General features: G+C 41.6%; 2 protein-coding genes across 5 annotated transcripts in view; both read right to left on the minus strand.

The window, feature by feature from the left end:
* The window catches only part of PSEN1 (presenilin 1), a 68,379-nt gene extending 50,156 nt beyond the window's left edge, over positions 1 to 18,223 (minus strand). The window contains exons 1-4 of one of the 2 annotated variants that reach the window (XM_066273713.1): positions 18,092 to 18,219; positions 10,468 to 10,617; positions 9,505 to 9,583; positions 9,278 to 9,417 (exon numbers count right to left, since the gene is read on the minus strand). In XM_066273713.1, coding sequence (XP_066129810.1) covers positions 9,278 to 9,364 — 87 coding nt within the window. In that variant the 5' untranslated portion in view covers positions 9,365 to 9,417; positions 9,505 to 9,583; positions 10,468 to 10,617; positions 18,092 to 18,219. Of the gene's footprint in view, positions 1 to 9,277; positions 9,418 to 9,504; positions 9,584 to 10,467; positions 10,618 to 18,091 lie in introns of both variants that reach the window. The other variant, XM_066273712.1, reaches the window with a different exon arrangement.
* A 3,497-nt stretch (positions 18,224 to 21,720) lies between these two features.
* Positions 21,721 to 26,144, minus strand: part of RBM25 (RNA binding motif protein 25) — a 53,671-nt gene continuing 49,247 nt past the window's right edge. For all 3 annotated transcript variants that reach the window (XM_066277058.1, XM_066277059.1, XM_066277056.1), the window contains one exon: positions 21,721 to 23,301. In XM_066277058.1, coding sequence (XP_066133155.1) covers positions 23,209 to 23,301 — 93 coding nt within the window. In that variant the 3' untranslated portion in view covers positions 21,721 to 23,208. The remainder of the gene's footprint in view (positions 23,302 to 26,144) is intronic.

A 26,144-nucleotide genomic window follows, 5' to 3' on the forward strand; every position in this document is an offset into this window, starting at 1 on the left:
GCCCCACATCATGAACACAGCAAGCAATCTTGTACCTACAGATTTTTTCAAAGCCTTGTTCTGCAATCTGCTTTTGTTATTTAACATATCAGATGCCAGTACATATAAATATACCTCAAACTTAAATATTATAATAGCAGCATGCTAATAATGATAATTATGATAATAACTGATGAGATTAATTGACCATATCTGTCCTAGGCACTATGCTATGTCTAGCATATTTGAGATAAGTTATCTCAATCCTAAAACTCTTAATTTATTAATATTACAAGCTTCATTTAACAGATAAAGAAACTGGAAACTGAAGCTCAGAATGATCAGATAATCTGCCAAAGATCACAGAGCTAAGAGGTTCTAGCGCAGAGATTCTAATTCAGATAGTTTAGTCAACAGCCCCTACTATTAGTCATTACTTTAAAGTACTGACTGGGTAACCAAAAGTAACATAAAATTAAGGTTATCTCCAAATTCTGCCTATTACAAAAAATGCTTCAACAAATATTCCTATCTATAGTTCTTGGCACTATTGTGACATTTCTGTTTTTTTTTTTTTTTTTTTTTTTTTTTTTTTTTTTTTCATTTTTCTGAAGCTGGAAACGGGGAGAGACAGTCAGACAGACTCCCGCATGCGCCCGACCGGGATCCACCCGGCACGCCCACCAGGGGCGACGCTCTGCCCAGCAGGGGGCGATGCTCTGCCCATCCTGGGCGTCGCCATGTTGCGACCAGAGCCACTCTAGCGCCTGAGGCAGAGGCCACAGAGCCATCCCCAGCGCCCGGGCCATCTTTGCTCCAATGGAGCCTTGGCTGCGGGAGGGGAAGAGAGAGACAGAGAGGAAAGCGCGGCGGAGGGGTGGAGAAGCAAATGGGCGCTTCTCCTGTGTGCCCTGGCCGGGAATCGAACCCGGGTCCTCCGCACGCTAGGCCGACGCTCTACCGCTGAGCCAACCGGCCAGGGCTATTGTGACATTTCTATAGGATAAAATTCTAGAAGTGAAAATGCTAGGTCAAAAGGTATATGCATTTTTAGATTTAATTGCCAAATTATCTCCAAACGACATGTGTATTTGCAGATTCAAATGACTTCAAATATATATTCAACTTCCATGAAAAGTATATGAGAATATTTATTTTCCGCACACCTTTAAGCAATGGGTATTAATCCTTGCTCACTGATAGATGAAAAAATAATCTTTATCTGATTATTAGTAAGGTTGAACAACTAGTTTTTTCATGTGTTTATTGTCATTTTTATTTCTTCTTCTTCTATCGTATATACTACAGGTAGCATTTGGTAATGTTGCTAAGTTATTCATAAGAATTCTTTGTATATTAAGATATATCTGTCATTATGCATTATAAGCCTTTGCCCAGTTTGTTTTACGAGCCTGTTCATGGGAGTTTTTGCTACACTTATGTTTATAATTTTGTATTGCTGAATAAGAAATTAGGTGATTTTACAAGGAAAACAACTTATTCTTACAACTCCCCAAAATGCAATGTTTTTCAATATACCTTGCACATAATTATAATAAAAGTTCACAAACAGTGCATCCTATTTTTTTCATCTAATATTATCTCATGTATACATTCTCATGTAATAGATAGCATGACTAAAAAGTTACCATGTAAAAGTTATGTTATTTTGACATAGCAATAGTCTTATATTATTTACTTACTTAAAATGAAAATTTATTTATAAATTTATAAAAATAAATTGTGCCTGACCAGGCAGTGGTGCAGTGGATAGAGCATCAAACTGGGACGCAAAGGACCCAGGTTTGAGACCCCAAGGTCGCTAGCTTGAGTGCGGGCTCATCTGGTTTGAGCAGGGCTCACCAGCTTGAGCCCAAGGTGGCTGGCTCAAGAAAGGGTTCACTCGGTTTGCTGTAGCCCCCCAGTCAAGGCACGTATAAGAAAGCAATCAATGAACAACTAAGGTGCTGCAACGAAAAATTGATGCTTCTCATCTCTCTCCCTTCCTGTCTGTCTGTCCCTATCTGTCCTTCTCTCTGACTCTGTCACACACACACAAAAAAAGGGTGCAATCCTATAAGACTTTAAGGATAGTGTTAGGATTCCTCCAATTAAAAATGTGAGGCTCCTAAGGCAGCACTATAGAAAAGAAATTAGAGCAGTAGCTTAACTGAAGAACTGGCAAGATGTGTGCAAAATCTGCAAATATTAATCACAGGCAATATGCTTCCAACAGCACACACAATTCCATCAGCACATGCCTAAGCTGTTTGATCCCCTGGAGTCAGGGCTCACCATTACCTTAACATCAAGGAAGACTGCCATTTCCCTGAAGAGTGGCCATTAACTGATTAGAGAGAATATTTAACATTTATAGGTCTGTTGTGTTAGACTTGAACCTAGAGATTTGTTTTATTTTTTTAAGACAAACTATAAAGATAGAAGCCAAAATTTTCTGACTTTATTCTCATACAAAACCAAGCATTTTCACCTAGAGGTCACCAAGATTTTAAGTTACTTTTCATTTTGACGTAACTGGGAAAACAAATTAATTACTATAAACAGTATAACACTGTCAAAGGCTGACTGACCCAATTCAGTTTAAATTTAGGTTACTCCTTTCATTTATTTTTATTTTCTCCTCAAGGCTCCAAGTACTTGCACACTACCTTATACAGCTTATAGGCTGCTTTCTGTTTAATTTTATAGGATTTCTCACACTTAAAAACATGACCCACCATCATCTCAACAATGAGGTCAGTTCTCCCAAACTATGATTTCCTTAAAACTTAAAGTTCTTGACCTGACCTGTGGTGGCACAGTGGATCAAGCCTAGACCTGGAATGCTGAAGTAGCCGGTTCAAAACCCTGGGCTTCCCTGGTTAAGGCACATATGGGAGTTGATGCTTCCTGCTCCTCCCCCCCTTCTCTATTTCTCTCTCTGCCTCTCTTCTCTAAAATGAAAAAAAAAAAGTTAAAAACAACAAAGTTCTTTGCATTTAATGTAATAAATTTGTTTATTTTTTATTTCTTCAGTAAGAGACAGTGAGGGGCAGACAGATAGGGACAGACAGAAAAGGAGAGAGATGAGAAACAATCAACTCACAGTTGCGGCACCTTAGTTGTTTATAGATTGCTTTCTCATATTTGCTTTGACTGGGGGGCACCAGCTGAGCTAATGACCCCTTGCTCTAGCCAGTGACCTTGGGCTCAACCCAGCGACCATGAGGTCATGTCTATGATCCCATGCTCAAGCTGGTGAGCCCATGCTCAAGCTGGTAAGCCCACAATCAAGCCGGCAACTTCGAGGTTTCAAAGCTGGCTCCTCAGTGTCCTAGGCCGACGCTCTATCCACTGTGCCACCACTAATCAGACTATAGAAGGTCTTTTTTTTATTTTTATTTTTATTTTTATTTTTTTTTTCATTTTTCTGAAGCTGGAAACAGGGAGAGACAGTCAGACAGACTCCCGCATGCGCCGGACCGGGATCCACCCGGCACGCCCACCATGGGGCGACGCTCTGCTCACCAGGGGGCGATGCTCTGCCCATCCTGGGCGTCGCCATGTTGCGACCAGAGCCACTCTAGAGCCTGAGGCAGAGGCCACAGAGCCATCCCCAGCGCCCGGGCCATCTTTGCTCCAATGGAGCCTTGGCTGCGGGAGGGGAAGAGAGAGACAGAGAGGAAAGCGTGGCGGAGGGGTGGAGAAGCAAATGGGCGCTTCTCCTGTGTGCCCTGGCCGGAATCGAACCCGGGTCCTCCGCACGCTAGGCCGACGCTCTACCGCTGAGCCAACCGGCCAGGGCCTAGAAGGTCTTTTTAAGGAGACACAAAACAAACTTACTTGACATCTGCTATCAATAGCAGATGAGGTGCCCTAATAGACCCAGGAAGGTACCACTGAGAACACTAGCACTAAGACTAATTAAAATTAAACCATTAACGCCTGACCAGGCAGTGGCGCAGTGGATAGAGCGTCAGACTGGGATGTGGAGGACCCAGGTTCGAGACTCTGAGGTTGCCAGCTTGAGCACGGGCTCAACCAGCTTGAGCAAAAGCTCACCAGCTTGGACCCAAGGTCGCTGGTTCAAGCAAGGGGTTACTCGGTCTGCTGAAGGCCCGGTCAAGGCACATATGAGAAAGCAATCAATGAACAACTAAGATGTCACAATGAGAAACTGATGATTGAAGCTTCTTATCTCTCTCTATTCCTGTCTCTCTGTACCTGTAAAAATAAATAAATAAATAAATAAACCATTAACAATTGTAATTATCAATAAAAATCCTGTGTCAATTGTATCTGCTTTATAGCACCCTGTATTTCAAAAGGATATTTTCTTTATCAGTCACTAAGGTGGAAAAAAAGGCAGAAAAATAACACCATGAAAGCCTCACAAGCTTGAATGTGAGGAGTATCAGTAATACCACACTAACAATGGAGCGCTAAGTGCCACACACTGTTCTTGAACCTGGGTAGAGAGAAGTGAACAAAGGGGATTAGTGCTTGGCCGCAAGCAGCTTACACAGGGGAAGAAAGTAAACAAAATCTACAAGTGAACAGGACGCTAGAAATACTATAAGAGCTGCACACAGGGAAAGCAGCCCAAGGGTGCAGAGTGCCACAGGACAGGGCAGGAGGGGTGGCAGGAAGGCAAGGCCTCACTGATCAGCTGACTCGTGAGGTGACCTGAAGGAACTGAAGGGAGCCATTTGAGAAGAGCAGGACAACCAGGGCTCCAAGGCAGAATTGAGGAAACAGTGAGTGAGGGATGGGTAGTAAGAGATCAAGAGAGCCTAAGGGGAATAGGGGAGAGGTTCAAACCTCAGGATCAGATTTTATTCTGAGATGAGAAGACTTTGGAGGGTTTGGGTCAAACGAGTGACATATAACTGTGCTTTTTTCAAAATGTTTTACTTATGGAGTCTTTTGTTCAAAGGATCCACAGAAGATTAAAATGTAAAACAGAAAAAACAGGCCTGACAAGGCGGTGGCACGTCAAACTGGGACATGGAGGACCCAGGTTCAAAACCCTCAGGTCGACGGCATGAGCACAGGCTCATCCAGCTTGAGCGCGGGGTCGCTGGCTTGAGTGTGGGATCACAGACATGACCCCATGGTCACTGGCTTGAACCCAAAGGTCCCTGGTTTGAAACCCAAGGTCACTGGCTTGGACCCAAGGTCTCTGGCTTGAGCAAGGGGTCACTAGCTCTGCTGTAACCCCCCCCCCCCAATCAAGGCACATATGAGAAAGCAATCAATGAACAACTAAGGTGCCACAACGAAGACTTGATGCTTTCTCATCTCTTTCCCTTCCTGTCTGTCTGTCCCTTTCTCTGTCTGTCACCAAACAAACAAAAACAACAGATAAAACAGAAGCGCCTCTGGTTAAGAAAAACATTCCCTCTCCCTCCTCTGAAATTTACAAATGAGTACAGTCCGTAGCATCTAAAGATTCACATCTTCATAATTCAACCCCATTTTAACTTTTCAAAAAGCTATTCTGTGGGAACAGCTAAAAAAAAAGAGCAAAAGCGCCTGACCAGGCGGTGGCGCAGTAGATAGAGCATCAGACTGGGATGCAGAGGACCCAGGTTCGAGACCCCTGAGGTCGCCAGCTTGAGCACGGGCTCATCTGGTTTGAAAGCCATCCAGCTTGAACCCAAGGTCTCTGGCTCCAGCAAGGAGTTACTCTGTCTGCTGAAGGCCCGTGGTCAAGGCACATATGAGAAAGCAATCAATGAACAACTAAGGTGTTGCAATGCGCAATGAAAAAAAAAACAAAAACAAAAACAAAAAACTAATGATTGATGCTTCTCATCTCTCTCCGTTCCTGTCTGTCTGTCCCTGTCTATCCCTATCTCTGACTCACTCTCTATCTCTATAAAAAAGAAATAAATTAAAAAAAAAAAGAGCAAATCAAGCTGCTGACACAATAATACAGGAGCAAATTCAGTCTCTGTGACACCCCTTTATCAGCCCAGTACTAAGGCACAAGGTACAAAGTCCCCTCTCCCTTCAGGCACACGGCCCTCAGGCTACACACTACATGTTTACAGCTTGGGTTCCCTTTCAGGGCTTCTCTTGATATTTATTTTAACTTAATTTCACTTGATTAAAAACATTCTAGCAATACAGTGTGATCTGCCTCTGTTGACGATATCTCTGAATGTGGTCAATTTATACTTTAGGAAATCCTTCCTCCACTAGTGTTACTTCATCTACCAGTAATGACTTCCCAGTTTGCTATATTCTAATCATAGGTATCCTTCAAAGTGTACTTGTGAAGCCATATTTCCCACATTTTGACCTTTAATTGGAATTCTAAATCTTCAGAGTGTGAGGGAACTGCTGGCCCATGCAGGGCTCCTGTTCACTGCTTGTTCCACGGACTAACTAACCCTCGCAGATTTGGCTGGTAGTCTTCCAGCCTTTGTGACAGCTCTGAGTGACAAGTACACACTAGCCCACAGGGCAGTCCACAGAGAAACTGTGAGAAAATTCTTACTGACCTGGAACCCGTTTCCTGGTATCTTCCACCACCCGTTCTGCCCTCTGGTTGAAACAAAGGAAAGCCTGATTCCCCTGCCCTCGTGCACCCTGCATAGCTTACAGTGGCCTTGTGTTTTCCTCCATTCTGGCTCTACTAAAAATTCTACCACCCCCCCCTCAATCCCCCAACCATCTCACAGGCCGGCTGTGGAAACTACGTTCCATCTGCAATGATTAGCTAACGGCCATGGGCAGATTTGACGCCTCTGTGTCCCATGCCATGGATTCCACCCCATTCCTATTCTCTTCCTTGAACTCACTTAGGACTTCTACACTTCGCCTAGCATTCATCATTGTGCATTCTGTCAATGAATGTTTACGGAGCCCTGTCAGGAACTACACACCGTACTGAAAAAATAAAAGTATATAAAAATGTACTCATGCCCTGGCCGGTTGGCTCAGCGGTAGAGCGTCGGCCTAGCGTGAGGAGGACCCGGGTTCAATTCCCGGCCAGGGCACACAGGAGAAGCGCACATTTGCTTCTCCACCCCTCCGCCGCGCCTTCCTCTCTGTCTCTCTCTTCCCCTCCCGCAGCCAAGGCTCCATTGGAGCAAAGATGGCCCGGGCGCTGGGGATGGCTCTGTGGCCTCTGCCCCAGGCGCTAGAGTGGCTCTGGTCACAACATGGCGACACCCAGGAGGGTCGCAACATGGCGACGCCCAGGATGGGCAGAGCATCGCCCCCTGGTGGGCGTGCCGGGTGGATCCCGGTCGGGCGCATGCGGGAGTCTGTCTGACTGTCTCTCCGTTTCCAGCTTCAGAAAAATGCAAAAAAAATTTTAAAAAAAATAAATAAATAAAAATAAAAATGTACTCAGCCCCATCATTAAAATGTCTATTTCCCGAAGCAATTGATAAATTCAATGCAATACCAATTAAAATACCAATGACACACTTCAAAAATAAAGAACACATATTCCAAAAATTTACATGGAACCAAAAAAGAACACAAGTAGCCTCAGCAATCTTGAAAAAGAAGAATAAAGTGGGAGGTATCACATTTCCTGATACCAAGTTATACTTCAAGGCCTTTATATTCAAAACAGCTTGGTACTGGCATAAGAACGGGCATATAGATCAATGGAACAGAATAGAGAACCCAGAAATAAATCCACAACTTTATGGACAACTGATATTTGACGAAGGAAGTAAGAGCATACAATGGAGTAAAGACAGCCTCTTCAACAAATGGTGTTGGGAAAATTGGACAGCTACCTGCAAAATAATAAAACTAGACCACCAACTTACACCATTCACAAAAATAAACTCAAAATGGATAAAAGACTTAAATGTAAGTCATGAAACCATAAGCATCTTAGAAGAAAACATAGGCAGTAAGCTCTTCGACATCTCTTGCAGCAATATATTTGCTGATTTATCTCCACGGGCAAGTGAAATAAAAGACAGGGTATACAAATGGGACTATATCAAAAATAAAAAGCTTTTGCACAGCTAAAAATATGAACAGAATAAAAAGACAAACTACACAATGGGAGTACATATTCGACAATACGTCTGATAAGGGGTTAATAACCAAAATTTATAAAAAACTTGTAAAACTCAACACCAGGAAGACAAACAATCCAATCAAAAAATGGGCAAAAGAAATGAACAGACACTTCTCCAAACAGGGCATACAGATGGCCAATAGACAGATGAAAAATTGTTCAACATCACTAATCATTAGAGAAATGCAAATTAAAACCACAATGAGATTATCACCTCACACCAATCAGAATGGAGCTCATTAACAAACCAACACATAAGTGCTGGTGAGGATATGGAGAAAAGGGAACCCTCCTGCACTGCTGGTGGGAATGCAGACTGGTGCAGCCACTGTGGAAAACAGTATGGAGATTCTTCAAGAAATTAAAAATCAAACTGCCTTTTGACCCAGCCATCCCACTTTTAGGAATATACCCCAAGAATACCATATCACTGATTCAAAAGGAGAAATGCACCCCCATGTTTATAGCAGCTTTGTTCATAATAGCGAAGATCTGGAAACAGCCCAAGGGCCCGTCAGTGGACGAGTGCATTAAAAAGCAGTGGTACATATATACAATAACATACTATGGGACCATGAAAAAGAAGGAAATCTTACCATTTGCAACAACATGGATGGATCTGGAAACTATTATGTTAAGTGAAATAAGCCAGGCAGAGAAAGAAAAATATCATATGACCTCACTCATTTGAGGAATCCAATGAACAATGTGAACTGAGGAACGGGATTGAGACAGAGGAGGGATTAAAGGGACCAGAGGAAAAGAGGACAGAGGGAAAGTGGATGATAGGATGGGATAAACCTGAAGGGAAGGGGGGAGGGCACTATTGGAAGGGGGGGAAGAGATGTTGAGGGGGAATACAGGGGGGGATGCATTTGGGGCGACATTAGAATCTATGTAAACACAATAAATTAAAATCAATAATTAAAAAAATGTACTCAGCCTATCAAAGGTTTAAGAGCAAGATAGGTAAAGTAATAAATAGCTGAGGAAGTTGGAGAAGCTTCAATGGAAACAGTGATATATGAGTCAGCAATGAAGTGCACAACACCCATGTCTCACATAGCCAGTGTCCCTAGCATAAATGGCACAATGCTTTGCCCTCAGTTGAAGCTCAGAAAACATGTGAATTTGATCAAGGTGAGAAACCCGCTCAGTCTCCTCAGCCTCTTTTGGAGGTGAGCGAGGGTGACCACTGAATCCGCAGTCTGGCAAAGGCAGTTACAGAGGCTGACACTGTACCTGGGTGCGTATAGTATTGCTCAGGTGGTTGTCCTCAGACATCTGTGCATTCTGGAAGTAGGACAGGGGTGCAGGTAACTCTGTCATTGGAGCAACTGTACAGAAATAGCTTTTCACAGAAAACAATGCTTCCTGGGTTTCTGAAAAAAGGGAAAAAACAATCCTTTGTACCTTACAATTACTTTCATTTTTAAATACTTCATAAGTTACATTCAGCAAATACAAACCTTTCTTTCATGTGTTCTCCAGGCCAAGCCTTCTAAGGACTTCACAGGCTGCCGTCACTTGTAGACTCCAGGATTAAGTCTGAAATAGGATTTTATCAGGTTACCCAGAATTGGTTAAATCCTAGTAACTCTACTCACACCAATCTGTAAACCACAAACTTATTAATTTGCCATGACCTCCAGCCAACAAACTTTTTTCAGCTCAAGATACTTCTTTGGTAATGAGAGCTATTTGAGAAACCAAATAATTCCAGTCACAAAGATACTCAATGATCTCAGATTTAGAGCAAAAGAAGCTGAATACAGGGGTCCTCAGATTATGAAACAGTACCGTTCCTATGACAGTAATGTAACTCATATTTTGATGTAAGTCAAAACACACCCTGCTAACACAAATGGAAGACTTGGGCTTTTAACAGTCCAAAATGGCGTAGGTAAGCGTACTGGGGGACGCCAACTCTTTCACTTATATCTGCATTACTGTGTATTCTTCCACCACATACAACCAAACTAGTTCGCCCATGTAATCTGTAAATTCGACGCTAACTCACGTCTCAATTTTTTAAAGTTTTTATGGGAGTGTCATAAACTCGAAATGACATATGTCGAGACTGTCGTAACCCGAGGACCCCCTGTAATCTTAAAGAATGTTCTTATCAACATTTCTTTTTCTATGCTGATCATTCAACCTAATTTTTATAACTCCATTGTCCTATTTGTTTAGTGCTTTTAATTTTGGAAAATTCTATCATCTTATTCCATCCTTACCACAATGCCCAAAGGCAGGGTAAACAGGTAACATAAATATTTTTTAAAAGTAGAAGGAACAAAAAAGAGCAAAAAGGAACCCAAGTTCAGTAATTGGGCCTGACCAGGCTGTGATGCAGCAGATAGAGCACAGGCCTGGGACACAGAGCTCCCAGAATCGAAATCTCAAAGTCACCGGCTTGAGCGCGGGCTCACCTGTTTCTGCACAGGGTTGCTGGCTTGAGTGTGGGATCATTGATATGACCTCATGGTCGCTGGCTTGAGCCTAAAGATCGCTGGCTTGAAGCCCACAGCCACTGGCTTGAGCCCAAGGTTGCTGGCTTGAGCAAGGGGTCACTGGCTCGGCTGGAACCCCCCAAAGCACATATGAGAAAGCAATATTTATTTAAATATTTAATAAAGCATATATATATATATATTTTTTTAAAGGTAAACTATAATAAGAATATGGCCATTTTAAGTAGTTTCCATTATTAGCCTTCCACTTACAGTATCTGTTCAGCTATTAGGAGAAACCATAAAAACTGATTATTATTATACTGGAGTTTTCTCACACAAATCTTGCAAGAATCAACAATATAGTAGTCACTTTAGCATATCCCAATAATATTTTCAAAAGCACACACAGTGCATTTACATGTGAGAAATTAAGGCTCAAAAACAGTAAAAGAATTTGCCAGGGCATGATTATGGAGCCACTAACACCAGTTCCAGAACCCAGGTTTTCTGATGCCTAGGCCAGGTCTTTTCCAGTTCACCCAGAAAGCTCAGGCTTCCACTGAGGCTCTGAAGATCAAAATGCTACAGAGCAACCCTCCCTGAAAGAGATGCTTTTTACATGGAGCTCAGTAGGAAGAAGAGGCAGGCAACGGGTTAAGCTAGGTCTTCAGTCAGGCCTGGTGAACAAACAAACATTGTTGGTACAAAGAAAGGAGCAGGCAGTCAGATTTGATTCTGGTCCAGTAACAGCTGAAAACAATTGATGACTCCATGGAGAAAGCCAATGACTTCACTGTTCAGGCAGCATGGCAAAAGACTCTAGTGGACTTTATAACATTCTTAGCAGTACCCTGAGAACAAGAAAACACAGTTGTTGGGTACTGAGGATCCCACTCACGTGGGACTAGGATAGAGAGAGTGGGGATAGGGACAAAAGTAGATCTTGCTATTTTCTCTCCCTGGCCGCTTGCTAAAGACTTTCTGAGACTGACAGAACATATCTGAATTTACTGCCATCCATTTCCTTTTCTTCAAGACACTTGCTCAATCCAACAAAAAAAAAAGAAATTCTTTTCTGATGGGCAACTATAATTTCTATTAAATACAAAGAGACTAAAGAAGAGAGAATACAAATAATCTTGAAACTTAGATGTGCTTGCTAAACAGAAACATCTAACCAGAAAACCTTCTATCAGCACTTGAAAAACTATTGACCTGGAACGCTGAGGTCGCCGGTTGGAAACCTCTAGGTTTGCCTGGCAAGGCACATACAGGAAGCAACTACTACTAGTTGATGCTCCCTGCTCCTCCCCTCTCTTTCTCTGTCCTCTCCTCTCTCTAAAAATCAATAAATAAAAAAATCTTTAAAAAAGTATCACAGGAGCAATGTATTAAAACTCCCACTTAAGGAAGCAGCAACAGAAAAGTACATCTCTGCGTTTCACTTTATCCGAAGGTAACAACCAAACCCCAAACTCTTATATAGCATATTTACTTAATTATTGATATCATTTTCTTTCTTCATTCTCAGAGATAAATGTATACAAAATTTGTACTTCACAGAAACAAATACCTTCATGGAGACGTTTTATCATGATCTTCCTCAAGTCAAAGGGTTTTAATGACTTTATCACTTGATTAGCTTCTCCTTCATTTACAAAACTACCAAAAGTATTTATTAAAAAGCATCTTTGGGCCCTGGCTGGTTTGCTCAGTGGATAGAGTGTCGGCTCAGAGTATGAACGTTCAGGTTTCAATTCCCGGTCAGGGCACACAAGAGAAGTGACCATCTGTTTGTCTCCCCCTCTAGCTCTCCCTTCTCTTCCTCTTTCCCTCCCATAGCCAGTGGCTCAACTGGTTTGAGCATGTCCCTGGGAGCTGAGGATAGCTGGGTTGGTCCAGGGTGCCAGCCTCAGGTGCTAAAAATAGCTCAGTTGATTTGAGCATCAGCCCCAGTCAGGAGTTGCCAGGTAGATCCTGGTCTGGGAGCACTTAAAAAGAAAAAAAATTTTTTTTAAGTATTGTTGTATTTTACTGCTAAGTTTTTAAGGGTCAAATGAGTTTATGATTTATACTTTCTCCACAAAAGTATTTAATCTGCTTTGTTAGTTTCTTCCTGGACAGGCAGCCCAAGTTCTGATTATATGGATAGGCTGGGAAAGCCTCTATTTGTTTTTAAAAGTTCACATTCAACGATAAAAGTAACCAGTCTCCAAAATTTACAAAAATAATTTGAAATTAATTTAAAATTTCAGGAAAACATCCTGAAAAGACTCTTCCGAATTTTTAAAAGATTAGGAGCTAATAATTTCCCCAGCCCTACAAGAGGCTTTGTGAAAGTGGTAGACTCTAAAAAGAGCAAGGATAGTGATAGAGTCTATTTGGTGATTTTTTTTCCCTCCTTCCATCCCATTCCACTTCTGTGAACCATCTGTGGTAGATTAGATTATCCTTCAGCAAATATTCACTCCCTCCCCCAACATCCCCAAGAGAAATATACTTCCTCTCTCCAGCGCTGCTGGGCTTGGCTCTATGACTTAAGTTTGGCCTTAAGGTGGGTGTAGTATACGACTCACCCCTGCCTTTGGCCACAGTTATGTGACCTCCTTTGCTCAATAGGATCTTAGCATATGTGGCAAAAACAAAGATGCCTGAACTATGCGTGTGCAGTAGGTAGGCCTTTCCTTCTTGCACTTCTGCTGTGGCCGTGTGAAGAGCTTACTGTGGGTAGCCTCCGTGCCCTTCAGCCCCAGGATAAGCCATGCACAGCAAACCAGCCCTAGCTGATTCATAGACATACATCCAGAAGCAGAGATTTGAGTTCCACAAGACACTCAGTTTTGGGGAAGTCTGTTATGAGAGTTTTCATGGTTGTTTTAAAAAATACTGGTTATGGGGAAATGAAAATTAACAAATCCAGAATCTTTCATCTAAAACTCTTATGACTAAATGCGTTTAGAATTCCTTATATTTTTGGATTTTATAAAGGTAATATGATGCAAATACCAAACTTTAGTATGCCTCCTTGGGGTCTTAGAACCACAAAATCAAACACATTAATAAATACTTAGTGGTCCTGGCACCGTTGGCTCAGCGGCAGAGTGTCAACCCGATGTGTGGAAGTACCTGGTTTGATTCTCGGCCAGGGCACACAGGAGAAGCGCCCATCTGCTTCTCCACCCTTCCCACTTCTTTCTCTCTGTCTCTCTCTTGCCCTCTGGCAGCCAGGCTCCATGGGAGCAAAGTTGGCCCAAGCACTGAAGATGGCTCCATGGCCTCTGCCTTAGGAGCTAGAATGGCTCCAGTTGCAGCAGAGCAATGCCCCACATTGCCAAGCAGCAGCATCCCCTGGTGGGCATGCCAGGTGAGTCCTGGTCAGCTCCCCCCACCCCCGGCTTCTCACTTCAGAAAAATATTTTTAAAAAATGTAGTTAGGCCCTGGCCGGTTGGCTCAGTGGTAGAGCGTCAGCCTGGCGTGCAGGAGTCCCGGGTTCGATTCCCGGCCAGGGCACACAGGAGAAGCACCCATCTGCTTTTCCACTCCTCTCCCTCTCCTTCCTCTCTGTCTCTCTCATCCCCTCCCGTAGCCAAGGCTCCACTGGAGCAAAGATGGCCTCAGGCGCTAGACTGGCTCTGGTCGCAACAGAGCGACGCCCCCTGGTGGGCGTGCCGGGTGGATCCTGGTCGGGTGCATGCAGGAGTCTGTCTGACTGCCTCCCCATTTCCAGCTTCAGAAAAATACAAAAAAAAAAAAAATGTAGTGAAATATATAAGTAGTCTTAAATTACGTAGATTCAGGTTAGATTTTTGCTGTCAAATGCATTATGAGCCTGACTGGTGGTGGTACAGTGGATAGAGTGTTGACCTGGGATGCTAAGGATCCAGGTTTGAATACCTAAGTTGCTGGCTTGAGCATGGTCTCATTCAGCTTGAATGGAAGCTCACTGTGGGTCAAGTAAGTTTGCAAATATGATATACTGTATATGTTTGCTCGCTTACAGTTTGCACTGGGTGTGGGGGACAGGCTGTAAGCAGGTAGGATCCTTATAGCCTAAGACTTAGTTTTAAGACTAAGCCTTTTCCACCCTTTTAATCCTAAACTCTTCTCAACACTAAGCTTTTCCCCACATCCTTGACTATTGCATGATGTGGGGTGGTGCACGCTTATGAGGAATCCCATTTATGCCTCAGATAAGTGGCTTTATATCAGAGACTTCCTTATTTGTACACTGGCCTAAAGGTTTTGATTTCTACACTATGAAATGGGGGCACACCGGGGGCTTAATCTCTCTCAGTTCCTTAAACTAGCATTAGAGGAGAGAGGCAGCCAAGATGGCGGAGTGCTGAAGGAGAATCCAGTTTGTGCAGAGAAGAGATGGGGAACAGAGGTGAGTAAGGCTAGTGAGGTAGAAATCTTTGATTCTAGGAGTACTCAGATGAGTCAGTGGCTTTGGGAGCCCTGAATGGAAAGGGAAGTGTTTTCCCACTGTGTGTATTTCTCGCCTGCCAAGTGCGAGCTAGAATTAAAGCTAATGGCCCACCAGTTCTTGCCTCTGTTGTTTCTTTACCGTCTGTTCGAATCAAATGCGAACTCGCATGGGCCAGGCGGCTATGATGGTGGCTGTGGCTACTGGCCCCACATTCACCAGATTGAGCATGGGATCATAGACATGACCCCTCTCCCTCATAAAGGCACATATGAGAAGCAATCAATGAACAACTAAAGTGCCCCAAATATGAGTTGTTGCTTCTCATCTCTCTCCCTTCCTGCCTGTCTCTCACTGTGTCTCTGTCTCTCTCTCATGCTTTAAAAAAAAAAAAAAAAAGAAGGAATTATGAAAAGCTTTTCAGTTTTTTCAGGGACTTTTTGACTTCAGAATTGTACATATGGAACTATATGTATAATAATAAGAAATCCCCTCCCCAGAAAAAAATGATTACCCTGAGTCACTGTCTCAAGTTCACTGTGGAAATGGGGAGAATATAACTGTTAATGAAAAAATGATACTAACATCTAATTAATTTGTAAATCATTGGCTACACATTCAGCAATGCTTGCAGTCTCTCTTTTGCTGTGCTGTAGATTAACTTAAGAAACTATTGTAGGTATTGTGAAAACCGAACATTATACCCTTTAACCAACACTTACTGGGTTTCGTCTCCGTACCCAGACACTGTGATAAGTGCTGAAGATGCTACAGTTTCAGATAATGCTTTTGTTTACTCAGGAGCTTACTATCTGGAGGGGAAGACAGACAAGTACCTTTCTATGTTAATTGCATGCTGAAATAAAAATATTTTAGATGTACAAAATTACATAAAATACATTATTCAAATTAATTTTACCTAGTTCGTTTTACCTTTAGAAAATTAAAAATTAACATTTGTAGCTCACATTGTGTTTTGATTGGGCAGTGGTGCCCTAAATCGTCAGTTTCTTCTGCTACAAGAAGCCTAATATAGAAAATCCCTGACAACCCTTCTCCTTCCTGGAGCTTCCCTACCTTCCTCAGCTTCTGCGACTCTGCACTACAGAGGTGCTCTTCCCACCACTCCTTCTCCTCAGATGGCTGGCTGCTCCTTCTGCCACCCCCTCAGTATATGTGTTCCTGAGGTCTCCTGTTCCTTTCCTTTCTTAGGTGATCCCTCTACTGCTCCAACATCAACTGACACGTCTATTTAAGTGGATCTCATGTTCACAGCTCCAGGACTATCCACAGGACATTCTTACCTGTTGGCACTTCAAAGTGATTCTTCCAAACCACTTCCTCATCATCCTCTCTAGAATAGCTCTTTGCTCCTAACTTCCTTATTTTTGTAATCATCCCCCACCCCCATTCTCCAGACTTAAAGTCTCCTAGTCAACTTTACACTTCATTCCTTGTTCAACTGGCTGTCATATATTCTGTTCATGATTTTCCTCCTTTTTAAGCCTATGCTGTCACCACCACTGAAGATCAAACTCTCATTATTATATCTCATTTGATTATGCAAAGTCACCTCAATTCTCTCATCCGTTCTAGCCCCAACTACCAAATTAATGTGCCTAAAGCAAAGCTCTGACCACAACAGTGCCACACTTTCAAATCACCTTTCAAATCTGCCTGGCATCTACCACATCTTGAAGGAGCAGTATGAGGAGTCAGAGTGTATCCAAAGAACTCTCTCCCTACAATATGATACAGTAGTGGCAAAGCATGAGCAAAGGGAACCTGGATTTGAGAGAGAGGAAGAGAAGTACATAGCTTTGGTGACAGACAAATGTATCTTTCCTGCTAGGATGATTCTCAGAAACCAACTCCAATCCTCAGGTTCTCCATAAATGGAAACTCATGCAGCAGTCTAGGACTAGTAGCAGCCATTAACTTAAAATCCAGCAATAAATGGTGTCCACTGAGAGGAGAGTATACCCAAACTGTGGGAACTGTCTACCCAAGAACCAGTAAAGAATGGAAAACCAGATGATAGATGCTATTTCTATCACTTATTTTGGGGGTTGGGGAAGAATCCATGCACTCTGATAAATTGGTTTCTTTTTTCATTAACAGCTTATTAATAAACTGGGGGGGAGGAGTGCTTAAGTTAGCTGAACTCTGCAAAAACAGTTAAGAACTGAAATGTGCCCTGAAATTAGCCAAATGCAACAGGCTCCAAGTTACTTTCCTGTTTTTCTTTACTTCGTAACAGTCACTTAATGTTCAAACTGAATCACTGGACACATAGGATCCAGAGGGCTCCTGTTTGTAGTACACCTTATGATTATTATGTCCTCCCCGCTTCAACTCCACAGGTGAACACTTTTCCATTGCAAATGGTAATTCAAATAACAAGATTCCTTTAACCAGATGTGATCTCTACCTGCCTTAAACTTCAACAAACGCTGTGACCTTCACAGTGTGCTCTGCCAAATAGTTACTTGCACAATACTCTCACTTCCCATAGTAAGCCTTGAATACTAATCATGATCAAAGCAGGCAAGCAATGCTTTAAAATTTATTATTAAATTACTTTCCTACAAGAAGAAAACAATACAAGCGGGAAGAAAACGTAAATATCTAAGGCACAGGCAAAGCACCGTATATACATGCCTTGTGACAGGTCCGATCAAGGTAAAAGCATCAGATCCTGTCTTCCGCCTCGATTCTGAGACAGAAGGAACTTAGCCCTAAGTGCCAATCGCTCCCCGTGGACAAGGACACACTCTGCAAGAGGCGCGAGGTTTTAGCAGTTGCTCAACTAGGCTCCACTCAACGAGCTTCCTCTTTCTCTGCTCCACTCGTCGAGACGGTCAATCTCAGCCCGAGGCACCTGCGCCCCGAGGTATCTTAGGGAAGCCAACACTTCCGGACCGAGGCTCCGACCGGTACTCTCGCTTCAACTTGAGCACTCGCCATGCCCGGAACCCGAGAAACGGGCAACCCCTGCTTACACCCCACACAGGGTTCCTCTGTCCCGGCCCGGCCGCGCCCAGCTCCTCATCCTCGAGGACATCGCCTCTGCGGCCCGGACGGTGACAAAGAACCGGACCGGGCCCACGGCCGCCAGTACCGACACTGGATGAGGGGCGCTTTCCTCTCTCCCCGGACTTCCCATCACGCACCTACTCCTTCCTCGCCGCCGCCGCAGTCCGCTCGCAGCCGGTTTCCTAGCAAGCAGCGGCTGTTTTGTTTCCGATGTGAAACCGCGGCCTCCAGAGCTGACCGGCCCAGGCCCCGCCCAAAAGGCTCCGTCGATTTCGTCATTTCCGGCTCTGGCGTCGTTGAAGACCAGCCGGCAGGCAAAGGGGTGGGACCTAGAGCGGCGGAGCCCATAAGCAAAGGGGAGAGGCTCAAGAAATGGGATGGAACTTCTGACGGTGCGCGGATTGCGGGGGAGAAACCTGCGCTGCAGCCAGCCTCTACAAACCCGCCTAGAGTACTCGCATGAGTTTTAAAGGGACGCGAAACAGCTTGAGCTGGACCAGTTTCTCCATAAGCCGGGCCCATCGTGTGCTTCTCCCGGCCTACAAGTTACAGCACCTTGAATCTAACGTTTCATTTTTTTTTTTAACGTTTATTTTGATTTTAGAGAGAAGGGAGAGACAGGAACATCAATTCGTTCCTGTATGTGCCCTCAACCAGGCTTGGAACCGGCAACATCTGTGCTTCCGGACGATGCAGTACCCAGCTGAACTACTCTGTCACAGTATTATTTCATTTCCCAAACTTAATCAGCCGCACCACAGGCGATGTAATTAAAATTGTAAATACCTGTGCTTTCCACCCTCTTCCTTACTGAATCAAAACTTCTGGTAGGTGGAAAGAACCTGAGAAGCTGCGTTTTAAACATCGTCTGGGATTCGTGGGCTGCAAATTTAAGAATTTTTGTAATCCTGAAACCTAAAAGTACCTGACACACAATGAAGTCAGCTACCACCACTCTGTGCACGACAATCTAAGAGTCATGGACCCAACTAATATGTGAAGTGGCAAACTCGAGTGTCATTTAATTCAAACAACATGGCTTGAGAAGAATTTTTATTCATTTTTGTTTAGAGAAATTATTTTTTTTCCTGGGCATGTTAGATTGCAATTCCTAATTTGGCCTTCATATGAGTCAAGTAATAAAATGAAAGGTAAAAATCTGTCAAAGATGAAAAATGTAAGCATTCAAATGCAAATAAATATTTTAATAATTTAACAACGTTTTTAAAAAACCTACCAGTTAATCAAAAACTATAAGCTCACTTTGGTCTACAGTATGAATGCAACAATAACAGTTTCTGGGGTTTGAATTTCCCAGTATTATTCTTAACACCTAGACTGTTTCTTTGCCTATTTGGGATTTCTTCTCATAACCTTTATATCCAGTAGCATTCACAAATCAATGTCACCATCTTTTGCTGACAAAAACTATTTATCAATTTCATAATGTTAATAGAAGGCTAAAATATCACCTGGGAAAATTAGTAACCATTTTGACATAAGACCTTTCAGCAGTTTTTCGGATAGAAGTGGAAACATTTATAGAACTCATTATAAAGAGTTGGGTAAATAAGCCTAATATACACATTAGTATACCTGCTTACATTTACTTGCATTAAAAAAATTTTTTTTACTCCTTACAAAAGGAGAACAAAATACAGTCCAATTGACTCTCAAGCTCAGTTTTCTTACTTAGTACACAACATCCAGTATTTGTGAAGAATACCTGAAACAACACTCCCCACAAAGGCATTGTTAGCCTTTACCATTACATAGTTTATCAGAAAGCACTATCACAAGATCCAGAGTAACAACACAAAGTTCTCTAAGGGGGAAATGTTCTGGGACTCGCTAAGAATAAAGCCTATAATATTAAGAATACAAGTCATCCCTCGCCATATCACAGGTTGACTTTTCACAGTCTCACTGTACTGTGGATTTTTAAATTGTATATATCTAATTTTGTATCGCGGGATTTTGTGGTATATAGGTATTTTTATGTATTTATTATTTCAATTATTTTTGTAGTAAAATAAGCAAAGTAAGTGTGGGAAAGGTTCATAACAGTGTGGGAAATGTTTGTTTGTTTTTTTTTTTTTTTTTTACAGAGACAGAGAGAGTCAGAGAGAGGGATAGACAGGGACAGACAGACAGGAACAGAGAGATGAGAAGATTCAATCATTAGTTTTTTTTGTTGAGCGTTGCAACACCTTAGATGTTCATTGATTGCTTTCTCATATATGCCTTGACCGCAGGCCTTCAGCAGACCGAGTAACCCCTTACTGAGCCAGCGACCTTGGGCTCAAGCCAGTGAGCTTTTTACTCAAACCAGATGAGCCAGAGTTCAAGCTGGCAACCTATGAGTCTCGAACCTGGGTCTTCCGCATCCCAGTCCGACGCTCTATCCACTGCGCCACCGCCTGGTCAGGCCAGTGTGGGAAATGTTTATAAGAGTGTGAGGAGGGTTTATAAAGCCTTAAAAGATACATAAATAATCAAATAAATTAAGGTCACTATTTTGTGGATTTTCACCTATCCTGAGGGGGGGATCTGGAACCTAGCCCATGCGACAGACTAGGAACCCCTATAGTTTTCAGGTCTATTTTTGGAAGAGATTACTTAATATTCATGAAGATATAGAATTGTATCTGTTTATTTGCCTCAAAAAATGTTTTTCTCTTTAAAATCTACTTTAAAAAGAAAATTAAGCTGCATTTATATAGTGACAGCATAAAATACTAGTACTCCGTAGATACCTTAAACTACTAATCATAGTAGTCCTTGGAGCAGTTAGCATTGGCACCATCATCCACCTCAGACCCCAACCTAGCCCTACTAAAGCAGAGTCTGCATTTTGACAAGATTCCTCCAGGTAATTCAGGGGCACATTCAAATTGGACCAAAAAAACTTCAAATCACTTATCTTTCCTCGTGTAAACTGATACATGAATTTTAAATTATTTTGTTTATAGGGTCAAATGAGGAAAAAGCAAACTGAATGGGCAATATGGATTAACCAAAGTTTCTAAACTGAAATTAAACTATGGGCAAATAGTAAAGACAACCCAGAAAAACTCAAGAAAAATTAATAGAATGCTTATGTAGAATACCCCCGTTTATACATATCCAAGTTTAAGCTTGGTGGCAAAACCTGGCTTGAAGTGACATTAAGCTATTAATGTAATGGTTTTTAACTCAGTGGCTGTGATCATTCCTGCTCTGCTGAAGAAATGTTAATGTATGAACTTGGATTCTGTAATCTCTGTGGAAGTGTTATGCAGTACATGGTATATGTCCCAAAGGGTTTCAGATACTGGCTCTTTAAAATATTAAAGAGTGAAAGATCAGAAATAAGCAAAATTAATCTGCCTGAAATAAACCTTCATGTCAATGTTGACTATATAAAAACGACTAATATGATGTTTTAGAATAATATGGTAAGAGAAGATAGGCATAATAAAGCTTGAACAGGTTGTTGGGCTGAGGGTCAATCTGAGCAAAGGCTAATTAAATGACTTGTAAATGGCAAGAAGCATGTTTCTGAAATTTCCCTTGAAAAACCAGAATTTAAAATAATGTAACACTAAAAGGGGATATCTCCATAGACATATAAATTAACCCAAAATAACATAAATGGCCTCTTTGACCTTTAGTTACTAATACTCAGAGAATCAGTTCAGCCCGTATTTTCAAGTTTCTAGTATGCACCATATAATTACAACATGCCAATTATTTAATATGACTCTGAAAGAATGAGTCCTCGAGATCAAATATATACATTTTTAATATTTGAAATATTTACATAATGGAACCATGTCATGGTCCAATGTCAAGAACAGTGTTTTCAAATGTCCTCAAGATGTAAAAAAAAATCTAGTAACTCACTCAAGCTCAGTTACGCTTTATCTATTCCCAATCTCTTTTCTTTCTTTTAAATAAATATTCAGACATGAGAATAACTGCACCTACTTTGTGTTAAGAACTGTTTAAAACCTGTTACATTTTCAGGTAATTTGCTCCCTGGTAAGGTTCTGATCTACAATAAAGCCCCTTGTATGTCTCTAACACCATCAATGCATTTTTAAACTTTCATGACTAGAGATAAAGTATGTGCTTGCATATGCACACAAGCTATAAACCCTTTACAAAACAAAATAACAGTAACTGCCTTAAATGATTTACTTTATCCTTAGAAATAAGATGTGAACTTTTATAAAATGCCATGCTGAAATCTTACTGCATTTTATCAAACTTTCCTAGTCTGTAAAATTGCCTAATTTTATCTCGTTTTCATAGTTTATTTTCCATTGATGTGCTTTGAAAAAATATTTTAAACATGGGTACATCAAAATTAAACTAAGGACCAATCAGTGCAAAAAATGCATTAAATAAAGCTTTCCAAAATCTAAGTATCTGCCTCATTTCTGAACAATGAAATTGGGGTGCAAAAGGGAAGGACCACTGATTCACACTCCTTTAAAAAAAAGGGAAGCTGACGCAGCCAGCTATCAACAGGAAAACCCAATTCCATTCAACAGACTGTTGCTTGTCATAAGAGAATACCATGCTCTGGGAGACTATTAACCTAATTATCCCAGACATTTGGATTGGCACAATACCATATTTCTTTTACAATTATGTTTTTCAACTAGAAAATGTTTAAGGAAGCCCTCCAAAGCAAATTAGGGACTTTTATATGTACATTCACACAAACACATTCATACAAAGATACAGTAAGAATGGATGGTCTGCTAATCTTCACACACTTATTTTAAATTTCATGCCTTCCTGAAAGCTTGCCAATTCTGATCAAGGGGGAGAAAGGTAATAGGTTTGACTGGTATTCTTTCAATTAAAATTGTTCATGTTGGTTCCTATACAGTACAATTCAATATTAAGTGCAATTCTGCAAAAGAATTGGGGAGTCATTTTAATATTTACAAGGAACAAATCAGCAGAACAAGATTATATAAGATAGTCTGTGTACAGTAGATGCGGCTTATAAAACATACCAGTAATCTGTACCTGGTGAGTATAAAGAGAACCAAGGTAGGATTCAGATGTCTTTACAACCAAGGAAGTACACGGGGCATCAACAAATTGGAGGACAAAAAAAAAAAAAATTCACATTTTCTACATTAAAAAAAAAAAATTACAGATCTCACAAATGTCTTTGAAGACAAAAAAAAAATTCAAAGTCCGTTGAAGGATGGGAAAGAAGATATCTGAAATGGAACTCTAAATGTAAAGAGTTTTACTTTACAAGACCAATTTTCTTGGCTTCTGTTTCATATATCAATAATCTCCACATTTTGACAATAAAAACTTCTGCTTCTTCATCAAGTACCTAGAAGAGAAAATGAAAATACAGTAACACAGGTAATCATCATCTCCCAACAATACTGACTGGTATAAAAAGTACTTTCAAGCATTTACTTTCCATAAAATGACTTGAATAAAATCTGTCTATTGTGAGAAACGTATTAAGCATGCAAATTACAAATGGATGTGTACATGCAAATTACCCAAAAAAATACATTCAGCAAGATTCCACGGTTTACTGAATACTAACACCACAGTACTTTATTGATGCAACTTTTATTCTACCTTTAATCTTTACAAATACTACATTTACATATGTTTTGAAAACTATTTCCTAAGGGACGCAGGTGTTTCCTATAAAGACCACAGTAATTTAGGCAGACCTACATAGTTGTAAAACTACATATTAACTTAATACAGGGTACTGCATTTATCCCCCAAAACCACCTGATAATCTTAATATATATTTATGGAGTCCTTGTATGTGACACTGAATTAAATATTACATGGAAATATATGTGAAACATTTAATACAGTGTCTGGGATAGAGAAAACGGAGTAAGTGAACACTGCCATCACTGAGAAGGAACACAAGTACAAATTAAATAAAGGGCCCTAACCCTTTGGCAAAGGAATAAATCAAATTATCTTCCTATCAATGTATGAGTGAGGTGCATCATGTCCTCGCCACAGCCCCTGCCCCTGCCCTCAACCCACACACACAGTGGGCCCTCTAAACCAGGGCCGTAGTGAGGTAAAATGGAGTATCATGCTCCTTCTACAGAAGGCAGCTATGGTTGAGCTGGAGATCATCACTGCCATGAAGACTTGTGGCCTAATGTTACTAGCTTAGGTTAGGAGTTAAGTAAACTATATCCCACTTCTACCTCTTTCTAGTTATATGTCCTTGGTTGAGCTACGTAACCCCAGAGACCCTCTCAGTTCTCACATCTGTAAAATAAAGGAAACAGTAGCTACATCATTCTGATTCATAATTTAAAAATTTGGTATGGGCACTGGCCGGGTGGTTCACTGGATAAACTATCAACCCAGAGCACAGAGGTCATGGGCTCCACCCTGGCTGGTACCCATAGGAGAAGCAATCAATAAGAGCACAACTAAGTTAAATGACAAGTGAACCACGAATTGATGCTTTTCTCTCTCTCTCTTCCCTCCACTCCTCCACCATTCCTTTCCTCTCTTACTGATCAATGGGGGCAAAAAAAAAACCAACTTAAAAAAATAAAATTCAGTATGTACAAAGTGCTTTAAAAAGTGCCTAATAGCCTGACCAGCTGGTGGCAGAGCAGATAGAACACTGGCCTGAGATGCTGAGAACCCAATTTGAAACCCTGAGGTTGCCAGCTTGAAGCGCAGGCTCATCGGGCTTGAGCATGGGATCACAGACATGATCTATATCTCCCTTCCTCTGTGTCTCTCTGAAGAAAAAAAAAGAAAAATTGTACCTTGCAAATAGAGATATAGGAATAAATGCAATCAAAGTTCATTAATTTATGTAAAATGAGAATAGACACAGTTTGAAATAGTACTATTTTCTTTTTTATTAATTTTAGTGAAAGAGGGAGAGCGAGCGAGATCGTAGTTGCTTCACTTTAGTTCAGCGGTTCTCAACCTGTGGGTCGCGACCCCAGCGGGGTCGCCTAAAGCCATCGGAAAATACATAATGCATATCAGATATTTACATTTCGAATCATAACAGTAGCAAAATTACAGTTATGAAGTAGCCACCAAAATTATTTTTTGGTTTGGGGTCACCGCAACATGAGGAACTGTATTGCAGGGTCCCGGCATTAGAAAGGTTGAGAACCACCGCTTTGGTTGTTCATTGATTGCTTCTCACACATGCCTTGACTGGGGGGCTACAGCAGAGCCAGTAACCCCTTGCTCAAGTCAGTGACCTTGGGCTTCAAGCCAGCAACCTTTACACTCAAGCCAGCAACATATGATTCCACGCTCATGCTGACAACCTGGGGTTTTAGACCTGAGACCTCAGCATCCCATGTCGATTCTCTATCCACTACATAACCACCAGTCAAATGGCAGTCCTATTTTAAATAAGAGCAAAATGCTTAAGCAAAAAAATTCTCATTTATACAAGAAATACTTAGAGGGTCTACAAGCTTTTACCAAAAATGGTTGACAACAGCCTGACCAAGCAGTGGCATAGTGAACAGAGTGTCGGACTAGGGCATGAAGGACCCAGGTTCGAATCCCCAAGGTCGCCAGCTTGTGCGCAGATTCATCTGGCTTGAGCGCAGGCTCACCAGCTTGAGCACGGAGTCACTGGCTTGGGCATGGGATCATAGACATGACACCATGATCACTGGCTTGAAGCCCAAGGTCGCTGGCTTGAGCAAGGTACCACAAGCTCTGCTGTAGTCCCCCAGTCAAGGCACATATGAGGAAGCAATCAATGAACAACTAATGAGCCGCAACAAAGAACAGATGCTTCTCATTTCTCTCCCTTCCCGTCTGTCCCTCTCTCTCTCTGTCAAAAACTTAAAAAAGAAAAAAGATAAAAATGAGGCTGGACCTGACCTGTGGTGGTGCAGTGTATAGAGCGTCAACCTGGAACACTGAAATTGCTGGTTCAAAACACAGATTTGCCCAGTCAAGACATGTAGAAGAAGCAAGCAATGAACTACTAAAGTGAAGAAACCATAATCTCGCTCTCTCTTCCTCCTCTCTCTAAAATCAATAAATAAAATTAGAAAAAATAAAAATAAAAGAGGCTCGAAGGTCATAGAAGTTCAGGTTCTATCCCCAAGGATAGGGAGCTATTCACAGGTCTCCTTTCATCTAAGGCACAGCATTATAGACTCAATAAACTTTTCACAAATATTTTAT

This window comes from Saccopteryx bilineata, chromosome 4 (assembly GCF_036850765.1).
Source record: "Saccopteryx bilineata isolate mSacBil1 chromosome 4, mSacBil1_pri_phased_curated, whole genome shotgun sequence".
Classification (NCBI taxonomy): Eukaryota; Metazoa; Chordata; class Mammalia; order Chiroptera; family Emballonuridae; genus Saccopteryx; species Saccopteryx bilineata.